Source organism: Buteo buteo, chromosome Z (genome assembly GCF_964188355.1).
Source record: "Buteo buteo chromosome Z, bButBut1.hap1.1, whole genome shotgun sequence".
In the NCBI taxonomy this organism is placed as follows: domain Eukaryota; kingdom Metazoa; phylum Chordata; class Aves; order Accipitriformes; family Accipitridae; genus Buteo; species Buteo buteo.
In genome coordinates, this window is record NC_134204.1 from 16226533 (window position 1) to 16243188 (window position 16656).

The 16656-nt window shown below is 37.9% G+C and overlaps 1 protein-coding gene across 6 annotated transcripts in view; it reads right to left on the reverse strand.

Moving 5' to 3' along the window:
• Positions 1–16656, reverse strand: part of OXCT1 (3-oxoacid CoA-transferase 1) — a 157387-nt gene that overhangs the window by 84941 nt on the left and 55790 nt on the right. For 3 of the 6 annotated variants that reach the window (XR_012648912.1, XR_012648913.1, XM_075020155.1), the window contains exon 14: positions 5986–6075. Coding sequence is in view for 4 of the 6 variants with exons in the window: in XM_075020155.1 (XP_074876256.1) it covers positions 5986–6075 (90 nt within the window). In the remaining 2 variants the exon portion in view is untranslated. Of the gene's footprint in view, positions 1–48; positions 130–2437; positions 3952–3975; positions 5726–5985; positions 6076–16656 lie in introns of those variants that run through there. The other 3 variants (XM_075020152.1, XM_075020156.1, XM_075020157.1) reach the window with 3 other exon arrangements.

Genomic DNA, 16656 nt, shown 5'->3' on the forward strand with positions numbered 1-16656 from the left:
GGGATAGAGGAGGAAAGTATTGACAAGGATTCAAGAAAAGTACTTTACCTTCTCTGTAATGATGCGGTTTACACATTGTTTCCCAGTAAGTGGTAAATTGCATTTTTCCAAGATTTTATGGACATTGCCCTGTGTTTAACAATATACAGACAAACATTAACTTTCAAAAACAACACAACTTACTCATAATTTAAATATGTACATGAAAATCACAGCCATAGCCACTATGTTACTGAAACATTCACTGTTCTCAGAACACTCTTTGAATTCGTTTCAATGGCAGATTACATGTCTGGCAATTTGGGACAGTTATTACTTAAATCCCACATACAGGGAGATGACTAGTAAGAATCTCACTGTACCACAGAGTGGGGTCCTGAGTTTAGAAGTTCTGCATACTTCTGCTTAATAATTTGTCTTTCCTGCTGCAATGTGAGGATGAGAGATGCATGGGACCTCACTGATGACACATAAAGGATGAAAATTAGGGAAAGACATTGCAGGCATGACATTCCTCTGCCTTATACTTTATCACAAACAGTATGTGCAGGATCAGCCAAACACACAGGCATTTAAAATCCCCAGGGCTCAAGTGCATAGTCATGCTCTGAAAATAGTAAATCCAGTTTCTTTACCCACATTGAATTCCTAGTCCCTCCATCTCTCCAGGAAAGCCCAAAAGCAGACTAAGAGATGAGTGCAATATGCTCATCTTCAACTGCTACACAGAAGTTATGTTATCTTTGTTTTAGACAGAACAAATTAGCATGCAAATATAGTAGAAAAGAATGCATATATAGAAAATAGAATTTACTTTAAGGCACTTCCTTTTCTGGGGCATCAAATGCCAGCTACTCTAAATCCTGGGAAAAATATTACCTAATGAGAAGACATAGCTTCTGACATGAAGCTGGGCAGGTAAGGTTTGGGTGGTGAGGTTTTTTGGGTTTTTCCTTCTTTTTCCTTTTTTTCCTTCTTTTTTTCTTTCTTTTTTTTCTTCCATTTTTTTAATAGGAGTTTACAAATGTCTTTAGATCCTGCTAAATGAATGTAACCTGCAAGAGCTCTGAATGGATGTATAAGAGATGGATCACTACATTTTTAGTCAGTATTTGTAGGCGTTTTACAAAAGCAGCATTAAGCGCCCATTTTTCCCATTATCACATGCTTTTATTTTTTCTCTAATTATCAATTTTCAGTTATGCATTTCAAAACTTGCAGAGTATTACCTGTCTCATTTAATCACCTGAATGCAATACTTTTTAAATTTACAATCATCAGTTTGCCTTACAGCTTAATATAAACTCAGGAACCATCTCTCAGGCAGTTTGACTCCTGAATGATAACAAAATGAGCAATCCATGTGCATTTGAATTTATCTTTTTCTGTGAAGAACTCTTTCTTCATTCTAATTTTAATTATACTGGCAAGATCCACATCTGGTATCAAGGCAACTACTCTGACGAAACTCACTCACTCTTAATGAAAATAATGACTTGCAACAGTGTTAGGTTCAGTTGATCTACTTATGTCTTGTCCATCTTGAGGACCTTTCTGCATACTTTGCCTAAGAGCCAAGATTAATCTGTGCTATTTGTATATCTTCAGTAACGTATCAGGTATACTTCTCAGCCATATGAAATGAAGTGTCTCTTCTTGGTACCCAGCTGAGATTGAAATGCATGGACTTGCGGAGGTGACAGCTTGAATGGCTCCTGTGACCCTGAGAACTGATACATTCCAGCTTCTTAACACTAGAGCTAAAGATTAATTGTATTACTAGTTAGCATTAAAGGTAACTTTTGGAAGACATCCATCAGGGCACTATCGGAATAGGAATCCAAATGGAATTCCATGATTTTTTACCATCTGAGTTTATACAGCATTTGTTCAGATAAAGGAAAAGACTTTTGTGTAGATACATAAAACCTTAAGGTGTTTCAGTCTGCTTTAAGTAAAAAATTCTGTTGTTGAAGAACAAAAATGTCCTTAATCTTCCACAACACATTATAATCAAAACTATTCACAAGGATAGAAATGAGTTTTCAATTCAGTGCTCCATGTTTCAGTCAGGTCCAAATCAAGTGCTTAACACTAGTTTCCGGTCTATTTTTCTGAATGGTGTAGACAACTCATTTCACAACATGGAACAATTGCCAGCCGTTACTTTACTGTGTTTCGCAAAACATGTCAATGGTGGTATGGGGGTAAGAACTTGATTTTTATTTCTCTTAGGCAGTATTTAGCAGATGAGGCACAGGTGCACAGTGACTGCTTAAAGATTAAATAACAACCTTACACTCTATTGTTTTTCTTCACGGCTATGTCATGGCTTAACCCCAGCCAGCAGCTAAATACCACACAGCTGCTCGTTTATTCCTCCCCACTCTCAGTAGCGTGGGGAGGAGAAGCGAAAAGAAGAAGTAAAACTCATGGGTTGAGATAAGAACGGTTTAATAACTAAAGTAAAATAAAATATAATAATAACAATAATAATGATAAAATATAATAATAACAACAACAATCATAATGAAAAGGAATACAACAAAAAGAGAGAGAAACAAAACCCAAGAAAAGACAAGTGATGCACAATGCAGGCGCTCACCACCTGCTGAGTGATGCCCGAGCAGCAATCCGCCCCTCCCAGCCAATTCCTCCCAGTTTATATACTGAGTGTGATGTTCTACCCTCTGGCCAGTTGGGGTCAGCTGTCCCAGCTGTGTCCCCTCCCAACTTCTTGTGCACCTGCTTTCTGGCAGAGCACAGGAAACGGAAGAATTCTTAACTTAGTACAAACACTACTTAGCAACCACTAAAACATCAGTGTGTAATCAACATTATTCTCACGCTACATCCAGAACACACTGTACCAACTACTAAGAAGAAAATCAACTCTATCCCAGATGAAACCAGGACAGGTTATAAACAAAAGAGTAATTTAGCAAAAAATGCATTATGAAATACTGTAATGAATTAGACTTAAGGTCCATTTGCCAAGTGTCTCACAGTGGCCTAAGCATATGGAGCAAAAACTGAGCCACCCTTCCACAGATACACCCTCCTGTTTCCTGACATGCTGTGATGTATAGATTTCCTGAGCTAGAGACTGCTTCTGGGCAATGCTATTTAATTGTCACTGATGAAGTCAACCTCATGAAACAGTTTAGTCCCTTTCATATAGAACTAATTCTTTGAGCTCCTGCATCATCCTGCTGATCATCAACAACTTCATTAGCTGGCTGAGAAAAATATTTTAAACACACTGGTTGCTATTTTCAGTTGGCTACCCCTACTTCTATTATAAGGCAGTGACTAGCCATTCAGCATCCATCTTCTCCATGCCCTTATTATTTTGTGTATTTCTATGTTACTCCTCCTAAATAGAATTACTTAAACTGAAGAGTCTTCTACAAAACTCATTTCATGTTGTGTCATCTTTCTTCTGTACTTTTTGGTTTTCATTACACGTAAAAATTTAAGTAATTAAAAATGTAAATAGTTTGGGGCAGATCCTGTTAATTTTATTTGTAGTATACTGCACATCAGAGTTTAAAAAGAGGAAAATTCTTTGAGTATTTATTCGATTGTTAAGACAGACACTAGTTTCACCCTCATTATTAAGTGTAAATTATATTTTGCCTGCACTGCAAGGACTCATCCTATTGCTATGTTTGAAAACTGCAACTGTGTACTGAAAGGAGAATGCACTTTTAAACTCTTAGAAAACTTATTTTAATGTTGAACAAGACATTACTATTGTACAAAAACACTTGAAAAGGATTAAAAGATCCTTCACAAGATCACAAATCAGACAAAACTGACTGCAAGAACTACCTATTACAGCAACTCTTGAACATGTTTATTGAAGGTACTATGTATATCCCATAGCCTTCTACTGTATTTCCATCCATCAAATCTTGACTGCTGTTTATTTACAGGAGACTCTGGCATCTAATGATAGATTTCTTATTATTAATTTGGAGAATAAGATGGGAAAAATGTCCCTATACTAAAAAGTCAGCAGACACAACCGACTGTCACAGTACATGCAGACATTTCTTTCACTCAGTAGCACACTCGATTTTGAGCAGGACAGAAGATTGCTCCTCTGATGCATAGATACAGATGCACTAAGTTTGTGAGAAAATATTTGGTGTAAAAAATTAAAAAGCCGTGAATATAAAATCGGCTCTGTAAGAAGCAGCCACCCCAATAAAAGGCTTCTGACTTTCAGAACTGGTCTCATGGGTGCCGTATTTGCTTGTGTACAAAAAGAAGGAAAAAAAAAAAAAAAAAGAGGAGCACCTGAAAACTGTAACAGCAGCTTTTGATTTCCAAACATGAGACTTCTATACTTCATCATCTTCACTTTTGAGCAAACAAGAAGCAGCAGTATGAAGACCCCCAAAAGAGGCGAGGTAAGAGGAAAGAGTGCCAAGAATACCCTCCATTTTAAAGTAAGAAAAAAATGAAAAATCATACACATAGTTTAGTTTTTCATTGCCTTCTCACAAAAGGACAAGAAATAATTTCTGAAAGCCTATAAATGGCTCTCTAGAAGTGCACACCAGGCATCCCATGTACATAAGAGCCCATGTTATGTATAGATATGCCAAAATAAGTAAGGCTATGCCTTATGTTTGTAACAGTGAAAACTATCTGTGTTTCCATCTTTTTCAGGTTTCCTACTGGCAAAAAACCCAACATGAAACAACTTCCAAACATTGTACTGAAAAAAGATTTTGTTAATAGTACTTCTAAGAGAAAAACTGGGATCAATAATTACACTGTGTGTGGACTCTGAGCCTTAATGAAATTCCACAGTAACTAGAAATTTAGCATAAATATTTATTCAGATCACATGAATACCTGAAGTATGTGTTTAAGCAAATGGATAATTACATATCCAGTTTTGGGGAGTCTGTGACAGGGATTCAAGTCATATAGACGAATTTGCTTTGTACTTTTGTTTACTTATTTACACACGTGCACGCAAAAACTAATGGGTCAGACTCAGCCTTGTTACTGAAAATGTGCCCCTTGAGATCACAGCTTAGTATAAATTGTGAAACTACTATATTTACCAACAATTTTTTTAAAGTGAAAATTCATTCTTCAAATCACATTTAAAAAACACACAACTGTTAATATATTTAACTTTCATATTTACATATTTACTATAGTTTACCATGCAAATTCCTTATGCTTGCCCTTATGCATTCTGACAGGGATACTATCTTGAACATAGACAACTAATTCTTACTGCAGACATACAACAAATTTAGAATAACAGAAACACAGAAATTAAACAAAAAGTTCATTTTTGAACATTTGGTATGGTTCCCTGAAAATAGAGATTTTTATCTTTCAGTACATTTTGCTCATAGTTTGGACAGTCCCGTTTCAGAAGGTTCAAATGACAAGTTTCCTATGACCTTCTGTGGGAGACTATTTATATCTGTAAAACTCCTCCCTCAAAGAAGTCTCTAGATTAACCTCTTATCACATAATGTTGTAAGGTAGCCTGCATCTCATCATGCCAAAAAGATCTATTCTATTAAGCTGTCAGTACCAATTTGACTGGTAACTTCAAAGGTAAATATCTTTCCATCATAACAAGTATTTAACCATGGGGAACCTCATTTTTCAAATTTTTCAAAGGTGAAGAGTAAAACCTCTGGGGTAGCATCTGCTGCAGCTCTGGCAATTGCCACTCTCATTAAATCTGCATGAAGTAAGTAAAAAACATGTGCAGCTTTTAAACATCAAGTTAATATTTCATTTTTTTTCCATGGTGAATGATGCACTTACAAGAAGAAAGAAACTATACTAACCTAGTCCCCTGTTACACCTCCATAATAACCAACATCAGAACTGTCAAATCCTCACAAAATAGCAGATTGAATGTAAGATATTGTTTGTGGGTTTTCTTCTTTTTCGGTACAGGACAAAACACTTATTTAGAAAGAAGCGGCAGAGCCTTACCTTGGCTGAGTGCTCCATGGTGACAACCACTTTGGTTTGCGCACTGGATACCAGGTCCATGGCACCCCCCATTCCTTTCACCATCTTACCCTAAAATTAAATTTTTAATGGAAATGTAACATTTTTACAATTAAAAAAAAAAAAAAGATAGAATATATTGCCTGCAATGACAGCACAAGATATATTCCCTTTTTCCTGCATAGAAAGCCCACCTATTTCATCACCACTGTATTCAATCACTAACAGAGCTTCACCAGAGCAAAAATATCTGTTTCATTCTCATTCTAGGATCTATATGATGCAAATAGGAGAAAAATGATGAATTGAATAAGGATCCACTGCCATGGCTGGTGCCTGGGGTGTAACTTAAATCTGAGTAGTACCATTGGCTTAATGAAGCCCTGACACTGAGGAGCGATGAATTTAGTTCCAATGGTTCTAATATTAGAAAAGGAAAGTGTTCATTCTCCTGTTGATAGAAATGTCATTACTTCCTCAAAAGAAATCTTTGCTTATGAAATGTAGCAACAAGAACATTTGAGCACTCTCTACCTGCCAGTTTAGGAAGCTGTGACTCACATCACTGTATCAGCACAAACCGAACTTTTTGTTCTATTCCAGATGTCCATGGATGTCATTCCAGAACATAGGCAAATAAATGAATGTGGATCAGTATTCACTTCCTTTTGTCCCTCAAACCAAGCAATACTTTCTGCCTCTCTGACTTAAGTCTTCTCTTAAAGAGCGTCAGAAATACACTTGTTATTACAGCAGCTGTATTATGGCTTGGTGCTTAACTACCTATATTTTTACTTTCCGTAATGCTACAGCATTCAACCTCTGCCTGCTTCCACCACCTTAAACTGATCTTGGAAGGTAAGAGGTCCAGACTTGCCACACTTCTGACAGGAAATGACCATAAGTACAAAGTTCTATCAGTATGAGCAGAGCAGTCATTTTTGGACAACAAGCACTAGACCCCCCCAAAAAATCAAGGCAACAACCTCATATGCCACTCCAGAGTTGCTGAGGAGGCCAGAAAGGGGAGTGGAACATTGAGGCACCGGCATGATAGGGGAAGTTAGTAGGAAACAAGAGGCAAGGAATTTTACAGATTAAAATAAATTAATTTCTGTCTCAAGTGTTTTGTATTTGTTCTCTTTTAACTTGTTATTATCTGTAATTAAAATAAATTATGGACAGTAATACAATGTACACTGTTTTCTATAAAAAACCTAAAAGTATATGGTTAAACAACTGGAAAACTTCCTAGTATAAAGCTTTCCTCTTATGCTTCCTTTTATTAGCTTTGTGATTCAGTACCTTACTAGTATCAGTACCTGTGGTCTGTGATATGAAATATATGGAAGAGACTTGTCTCATTAAGCTGCCAGGCCAGCAATTTACTCGTGTCTTGATCATTATGGTCTCTTGATCATAATGAAGGGAATATACACACACACACATACACCCCAGTAATCATATTTCCTTATTGTCTGCACAGTGAAGAATAAATCACATCTTCCTGTATCTATAAACAACCATTTTGGAATTTCGCAGGTCAGATTAATATATAATCACATTAATTAACATCACTACTAAATATTTCTTTGCAAATACAAACCTAAAAGAGATGAGAGGATTTATCTCTGCTTAACTTCCTGGCACTGCTCAGATCATTCTCCATCCTACCCAGAAATACAGAGCTCTTACAGTGCCTGTAGTGACCTCTCATCTGCCTGCCAGAGGCTCACTGACAAGATAATGCAGAGTACCCGAAGACAATGGATTATCTCCCCAGTAAGTCAGAATAGGTTTGCATTGAGGATTATGCTACCAATACACCCATCCTGACCATGCCATTAGTTCATTTTACAAACCTTTTAGTTCTATTAACTAGTAAAGAGCTACAGCAACTAGGACATATCTGAAGAAGTAAGTGCCGATGAAGGACAATGACCAATCTACTGCTGGAGAAGCTGTCATACAGGACTGAGAGAAGAGACTGCATCCCTTTGCATACACAGAAGCAGGAAAATACAAGTTAAGTTGAAGAGAAGGACAGGGTCCTTTAAATTGCTACACTTATTTACTACTCCTCTTTAGGCAAACATACTCATCACTGTAGGATGCCTGGTAAAGCAAATAAATTAAGCATTAACTCCAAGTAGCCCAGTAATTACATGCTTTTATTTTGAAGACTATCCAAAGCATAAGAGCCTTATATCACTCTCAGTGCATCTACCAAACTCCCACAACTTGCACTTTCCCCCACACCATACTGGCATAGGGAACAGCTGCATCTTAAACTTGAATTAAAATGCTTGAAACTAAAAGGTGATTCCCAAAAGACATTTTGTTCCTTTTTGCCTAGGAGAAGCACGCAGACCAAAACAGTTCTGATATTTATAAACAATGCACATTTACAAGCAACAAGCAATTCCTGTTTCTTTTAAATTTTCATACCATATTTAATTGCATCTGATGTAAGTTAGGTTGTTTTATTTGAATATTTGCATGTAATATGCATCTGTCATAAAAATAAACATTTTCTCTTCCTAAAGACTGCTTGCACCAGCCACCTCTGCTGTGAAATCTCTGAAAAAACTACACTGGGTTTATAGTGCTGGATACTAGCTGAAGTGGGAACTATACATTTCACTTCAATAAAATGTTAATTTTTATTTATTTTTGATTGAACAGAGCAAATTTCAGACAGTAAAACTATACCTATTTGGTTACTTGATAAGGCATTTAAGTGTAATGTAATAACCTGTATCAAGCTCAATTGTTTTAAACAATTCATAAAAAAAAAAAAAAAAACCGAGGTATTTCAAATAAGCAACTGCTAAAGTACATTTGCAGGTTTTCTGCTCCTTCTTACCATGTTGGTAAGGTCCAGGATTGCATGTGTCCACCCCCGACCCTCCCCATTTATTTATTTAAGACAATTTTTGTTAGTTTCCAATTACATTGGAGCTGTTAGCTTAAGAAACCAGAAGGAAAGACAGTTCACTGGTAGAGCACTGGTAATTTGAAGCAGTGTTACAAAGCCCACTTCATCAGCAAGAGCTTGAAGTGAGAAAAATTTTTTTAATTAGCCATCCGCTTCCGGGGAGGTGCAATGTTGGGAATATTTATACAGAGGGTTAGGAAGAGGACAGAAGCAAGCTGACAGTTTCCTTGTAGCTTCTCAGTTACCATAAAAAGTCCATATTGCAAGGAGGAATTCTGCTTTTCCCATCATGCTTCATGAGCAGTTCTTGCTAAGTGTCAGTCCAAATAATCTTGGGATGCAAGAGGTATAAATTCATGGACCCGATGGATTTCATTTTTTTTAATTAAGATATTTAGCTCTTCTGCTTCTTCACAGACATAAACCCCCACAAAATTAGTGCAATTTCTTATAATGCCTACTTATTGCAAAATACATTATTTTGTTATTGCAGTGATAGGGCATCTTTAAGAAAATATGAGAGAAGGGTACATATTTTCTCATCTGATGTCTTCATATCTGGACATCATTTAAGTGGTCCAAATACAACATTAAAGAGCCTGAGAAGGTAATTTAGCCTAATAGCAATTCCTAAAGAGAAACCTTCCTGTTGGTTTGGTCACTTGTGGCATCCAAGACAATCTGCGGCATTCCAGCAGAAACTTCTGAGTACTTCAAGGTGCACGAGACAGTCAATATATTTTTCAAGGAAATGTGAAGTTCTCCACAATGGTATTGCAAGCTAGAAAAATGTTCTAGCAAACAGGAAACAATTTATAGGAAAATCCAAACAGACTAAAAAGAGGTGGCTGAGAGAAAAGAGGAAAACTCAGGAGCCTTCAAACACTAGTAAGGTCTTGAAGCCATGCTGGTGTTATACACCTTTCCTCTATATTCCCAGGAGGAAGGACTTTTCTTCCATAACAGAATTTTATAGCTACTCCCAACATCATAGGATACAATGCACCTGAACTGATCTGGTTATGTTAAAAGAACATAATCTTTTGAGACAAACACATACCACATCAACAGTACAGCAAAGCAGATGCTAATGATGTGTTCAAGAAACAGTGAAAAATTGTCAGTGGTAAATGCAGAGTTTGAAGTATTAGAATGCAGATGGAAATAAAAGCTTGAATAATTCCATTTAAAACTGAGTGTCAAAGGACAACCAAGGTGAAAATGTATGTCCATTTGAAAAGGAACTGAGCTACTTCCCTTGAGAGTCCTTGCCCATGTTGCCAACTGCCCTAATACTGTATTAAATAAGTAGCATTTAGTCTGAAATGTTTCTTTCCTTCCATTAAATAAAAGAAAGAGTACATATGTCTCACACTATGCTCCAATTAGTAAAACTACTATTTCAAAAACTGTTACAGAAGATAATGAATGCTTCTAGTTTAAACTACAGTCCTCATGCAGGCTTCCCATTCAATCCGAATTTTCAGGCATCCCCCTGGAAGACCTTGAACAAGCTACCTCATATGAGAGAGTAAAGATTTTAAGAATATCAGTTTGGTCTCTGACGGTCATGGCCACAGACACAGACTAGGTGGCAGGTACAGAACCCATCGCCAGTCTCAGCTTACTTATGAAAGGAAATAATTATATTATGCCAGGGACAGCTACTAAAATTCAGAGCAACTGAAACAGTATTAACTCCACAGAGAAAAGCAGAAATTAAGGTAATGCAGTGGGTATAAGATACTTCAATCAGCACCATCAGTGGTGCTAACACTGCAGTCAAAACGATGAACTTTGGACCCCTTTGAAGTCTTCTGCTCTGTCCCTCTCTGCAGTGGTATGTATGCACAACTAACATACATTTGTCACACAGGTCTCCCTCTTCGTATAGATACTGTCTGTCTTCACAGATGTGCTAGCCCCAAATGACAAGCACAGCACAAGTAAGGAGGTCATCAAAGCCATATATAACTATTTAACAAAAATATCTCATGAATTGTTGTGGGGTTAGATGTGGTTGGTTTGAGGGATTTTTTTGTTTGGGAGGGTGCATATTAGCACAGACCTTAACTTTGTACAAAAAAGATACCAATCAGAAGGTTATATCAGAAAAATACATACACATAAATCTACTCTAACTACATAAAAATGTAGATGACAATCCTTTGCCCATTGCTATCAGTCCTGTCCAGTGTTTAAAGGAAAGGTACATTTATAGTTGATTCTAAAATGAAAGCCACAACTATTCCAGATTTGACTTTCCATTTCTTCAGTGAAAAAGACTGAAGACTATCAAAAAAGATGGATAAAGCTGAAGGTAAGTGTTCTGAAATATACTTCCTTGTTAAATTTTCCACTGATTTTATGTCCTTACATGGCACAGTTACAGAACTATTGTAATTATACTGTCAGCTATGACAGGTAGATTAGATTTTATTCTGAGTATATGACTGAATAAACATTACCAAGAAACACTGGGAAATCATTAATGGGATTTTTGAATCAGTAGTGTTGATAATGCAACAACACAACAAAGAGTTAATGCTGGCTGGATGCGACAAAGCTGAGCACACTCTACATGCACAACAGGGTAAAGATATTTTTTCAAGGATATCCAAAATTAAGATTTAGTTGTATGGCTTAGCCATACAGAAAATCACCTGATTTTCAAGGATGCTAACCAGATATCTCCTAATGCATACATAATGAAGAGCAAAATTTAAAAGTAAGAATAATTATTGAAAGAATGGAACATAAGTTCTTGAGTGACTGATACTTCTTCGCAAAATTTACTAATAACTCTTCCCCAAAATGTAGCATACACAAATATGTGCACTAACTATATTTATATTTTTACTTTCCATAACCAGAAAATTAAGGCAGCATAAAATATGTGCAAAGAAAGTTGGTCAAATTTTATTCCTTTATTCTCCCACAAATCTAACTTGAAATAACCATTGGCAACAGATTCGAATGACTGAGTGAAATTCAAATGAATACATTGAGAAACTGCATCTCAGGAGCAACTCTAAACAGTCTGTGACATGCTTCATTGAAATGGATTTACTTTACAGTGATTAATGTTTTTTCAGTGTAATGGGTCAGTTAAACCTTCCATTTACCTTTACATACCATTTCCAAAACACACAGTATAGCATGCAATAATTAAATATTACTACCAACATAATACTGGTCTTACTTGAAAGTGATGGTTCCATATCAGTCACAATTGTTACCACTAACCCACAAATTAGGAGTTTTTTGACATATGCTTGTATTTTTGAGACAGGCAGAATTTCTTCAGGTCCTCTTGTTATACAGATGCCTAATGCATAGCTGCCACTTCCCATATTGAAAATTTAAGAGATTATGAATAAAATACCAACAGTGAGCTCCTACATTCCTTCCATGCAGTCTGAAGAGAAATAAACACAAACAAAATTGATAGAAAAAGCCCTTACAAAGGTGGAAGAAGTAGAGCTAACACAACAGACTCCCTTTCTCCTTTGAGGCTCCAGGACTCTTCCAATGATGGTAATTATGTGCTGCAAGGGCTCTGCAGGGCTTCCAGGCACGTGTTTCTTGGGAGAGCAGCAGTAAGCTGTTATACTACTGTAGGCTTCATTCCAAGAGATGTGTCCGCAAAAACCTAATATCTCTTCATATTAAAATAATATCCCATTGAAATGTAAATTTCCAAGGAGACACTAGGTAACTGCAGGCCCTGTCCTTCTCCTTTGTTCAACTACTGCTGTATAAGCCCTAATCAGCCATGGCCTAGACATCAGACAACTTCACATTACTAAGAGAAACCCTGTCATTGAATATAATTAATATGCATATTTTCTATTCATACAGAATTTAGCTCATTTGTAGTGCTTAATTAATTTTATGGTTTAACAGTTAAAATAAGTTTCTCAAAATTTCTTGCAATGCTGTACGACTTGAAACAAAACACTGACTGTTTGATGCACTCAGTGCAACAGAAATACTAGAAGAAGAGAGCTACTACACAAGTGTGTTTAGATTCAAAATGAAAATAAGCCTTGTGCAAAGACACCCCTATTGGAGCAAACTGGCAAATAGCCTGCAACAGGACTCCTTGGAGAAGACCTACAGTGCTCTCAGGCATTCAGGGATACATGTCCTTTCTCCCATCAATAAAAATGATAATTTGAAGTCAGAAGAGCTCTTGCTGTGGAGCCCTCTGCTCTCAGGTTTGGCACTACAACTAATAATTAAAATAAAAAAAACAAAACAAAAAAACCCTCCCACAGTCACATACTCGGCTGTCCTCTGCCAGTTTATTTTCATTTTAAAAATGTCTCTATCAACAAACGTGTGGTTCACCTCATGTTTAAAGTGTCCAAATCTTACAAAAGATGTACTTTGAAGCTCTGTAGAAAAACGACAAATAATGTATAAAATTATATTCCTAACGCGTTAAGTTATACTGACCTCTACAGATGGTAAATTGAAAGATTTATTACTAAATTTTTATTGGGTTTCCTCATGTCTTCTTTTCAGATAATTTTCTTTGATAAAGCTTAGAATGTTTGTATCATTTTATTTCAATTTATTTCATTATTAACACTTTAATTCTTTAGGTTTGGCTGCTCCAAGTCAGAGCATTAAAAATTAAAGCTGTGGCTTCTAAAATTCAATGTTTATTTTTTTCCAAGAATGATCCATATTCATGTATCCAAACTCATCACCCTGCACAAATTACATCACCCTCTTCCTCAGCCCCCTAACTGCATTACCTTAGCTATCAAAACATGAATTTTATACTCCAACAGAAGGATATACAAAACTAGAGTTAATTTTCTTGCTCAGAATTTTATTTGGTTTATATTGTTTGTAAGTAATAGAGATGTTAAATAGTATCAGTCCCGGTATCATCCCTGAGGCTGCTGCTTGTTAACTGAACTGCTGGCCACCAGGCTTTGAGCCTGGTGGTTTAGGAAATTGCCAGCTTCCTTGGCACCATTGGATGTATCATGTTTGCCCTCATGGACTTAGACATATCCAGTTTACTTAATCAGTCCCGAGTAGTACTCTTCTACAGTGGGTACTACCCATCCTCCCCCAAATTCTACCACTAGCCATAGAGACCATGACACTAAAGTCTAAGGCAAAGATGTTGAGTACCTCAGCCTTCATCTTCAGGAATCATAGAATCATTTAGGTTGGAAAAGACCTTTAAGGTCATTGAGTCCAACCGTTAACCTAACACTGCCAAGTCCACCACTAAACCATGTCCCTAAGTGCCACATCTACACGTCTTTTAAACACCTCCAGGGATGGTGACTCAACCACCTCCCTGGGCAGCCTGGTCCAATGCTTGATAACCCTTTTGGTGAAGAATTTTTTCCTAATATCCAATCTAAACCTCCCCTGCCACAACTTGAGGCCATTTCCTCTTGTCCTATAAGTTGTTACTTGGGAAAAGAGACCGATACCCACCTCACCACAACCTCCTTTCATGTAGTGGTAGAGTGATAAGGTCTCCCCTCAGCCTCCTTTTCTCCAGACTAAACAGCCCCAGCTCCCTCAGCCGCTCCTCACAAGACTTGTGCTCCAGGCCCCTCACCAGCTTGGTTGCCCTTCTCTGGACACGCTCCAGCACCTCCATGTCTTTCCTGCAGTGAGGGGCCCAAAACTAAACACAGGACTCGAGGGGCGGCCTCACCAGTGCCCAGTACAGGGGAACAACCACCTCCCTGCTCCTGCTGGCCACACCATTTCTGATACAGGCCAGGATGCTGTTGGTCTTCTTGGGCACACTGGCTTGTCTTCAGCCAGCTGTCGACCAGCACCCCCAGGTCTTTCTCTGCCGGGCAGCTTTCCAGCCACTCTTCCCCAAGCCTGTAGCGCTGCATGGGGTTGCTGTGACCCAAGAGCAGGACCCACCACTTGGCCTTGTTGAACCTCATACGATTGGCCTCAGCCCATCAATCCAGCCTGTCCAGATCCCTCTGTAGACTCTGCAAACTTACTGAGGGTGCACTCGATCCCCTCATCCAGATCACTGATAAAGATATTAAACAGAACTGGCCCCAAAACTGAGCCCTGGGGAACACCACTTGTGACCGGCTGCCGACTGGATTTAACTCCACTCACCACCACTCTTTGGGCCTGGCCATCCAGCCAGTTTTTTACCCAGTGAAGAGTACACCCATCCAAGCCATGAGCAGCCAGTTTCTCCAGGAGAATGTGTCAAAGGCTTTACTAAAGTCCAGGTAGACGACATCCACAGCCTTTCCCTCATTCACTAAGTGAGTCACCTGGTCATAGAAGGAGATGAAGGTGGTTAAGCAGGACCTGCCTTTCATAAACCCATGCTGACTGGGCCTGATCACCTGGTTGTCCTGTACGTGCTGTGTGACAGCACTCAGGATGATCTGCTCCATAACCTTCCCCAGCACCAAGGTGAGACTGACAGGCCTGTAGTTCCCCCGATCCTCCTTCCAGCCCTTCTTGTAGATGGGCATCACATTTGCTAACCTCCAGTCAGCTGGGACCTCCCCAGTTAGCCAGGACTGCTGGTAAATGATGGAAAGTGGCTTGGCGAGCACTTCGACCAGCTCCCTCCATGCCCTTGGGTGGATGCTATCCAGCCCCACAGACTTGTGTGTGTCTAAGTGGTGTAGCAGGCTGCTGACCATTTCCCCATGGATTATGGGGGCATTGTTTACTGCATATGCTTAAAATATTCTCTACCTCTTCTTCCTTTACACACAGAATTTTCCTCTCCATTAGAAATTAGCAGATAAGAACGGAGAAAGGACTGCAATTATTGCAAAGAGCCTTCCTTAGCTCTGTTCCTAACATTAAGTACAAGTAAATACACACATGCATGCACTAGGGCTCAAGTGTTATCAAGCTCTTATGAGACAGAAAGGATAGCTTCATGACGGTACTTACTCAAAACATGAAATTTAGAGTTATTACTTGCCTCTGAAATAATGGCGAATAACGTCAATCCAAAAACTCAAAAGCTACAGCGTATAAGAAATACTTAAACCAAACGTAAACACAAAGCTAACCGAAAAATGTTACAAGACACAGCTTAAAGTTTCCTTACACTATGAGCTTTCAGCAAACTCGATCTTTGTATCACCCCACACAAATCTTGTGACTAAAAAAAGATGCATCTCGCTCACAGTTCAACTTAACTGACGATAACATATTATCTCATTTACAGGAAAAGCAGGAAGATCTGAATGCCTACATGCTGGTTAATCCCATTTAAAAAATCTGTACTGTAGAATAGTAATAACACATCAGTAAAGCAGATTACGAATCATCTGACCAACAGATCTCAAAACAAAGTAACCAAAAGGAAATGATTGATGATTGGAAAGGTTCTTGGCTGGATTTATGGTGTCATCAGGCATATTTACTCACAAGTAAATAGAAACTCACTGCAAAAGGAATTTGCAGACAGTTAAAGGCTAGTAAGAGTGGCAAATTAGGACAGCAAAAAGTTGCACGAACCCATGTGGTGTCTGCTAGTAAAAAGGTACACTTCAAAGGTAAGAAAAAGATAAATAAAAGCTACACAAAGTTGTATTTTATACTTTTCTGTTTTGAAAATATACCTGTTATTCATAAATTTGGGGCTGAACAGAATGGAGAGGCATCTTCATAAGCAAAATAAGCAATTCCAGATATGGAAAATAATGCCCTTGATATGGATGCAAAACTAA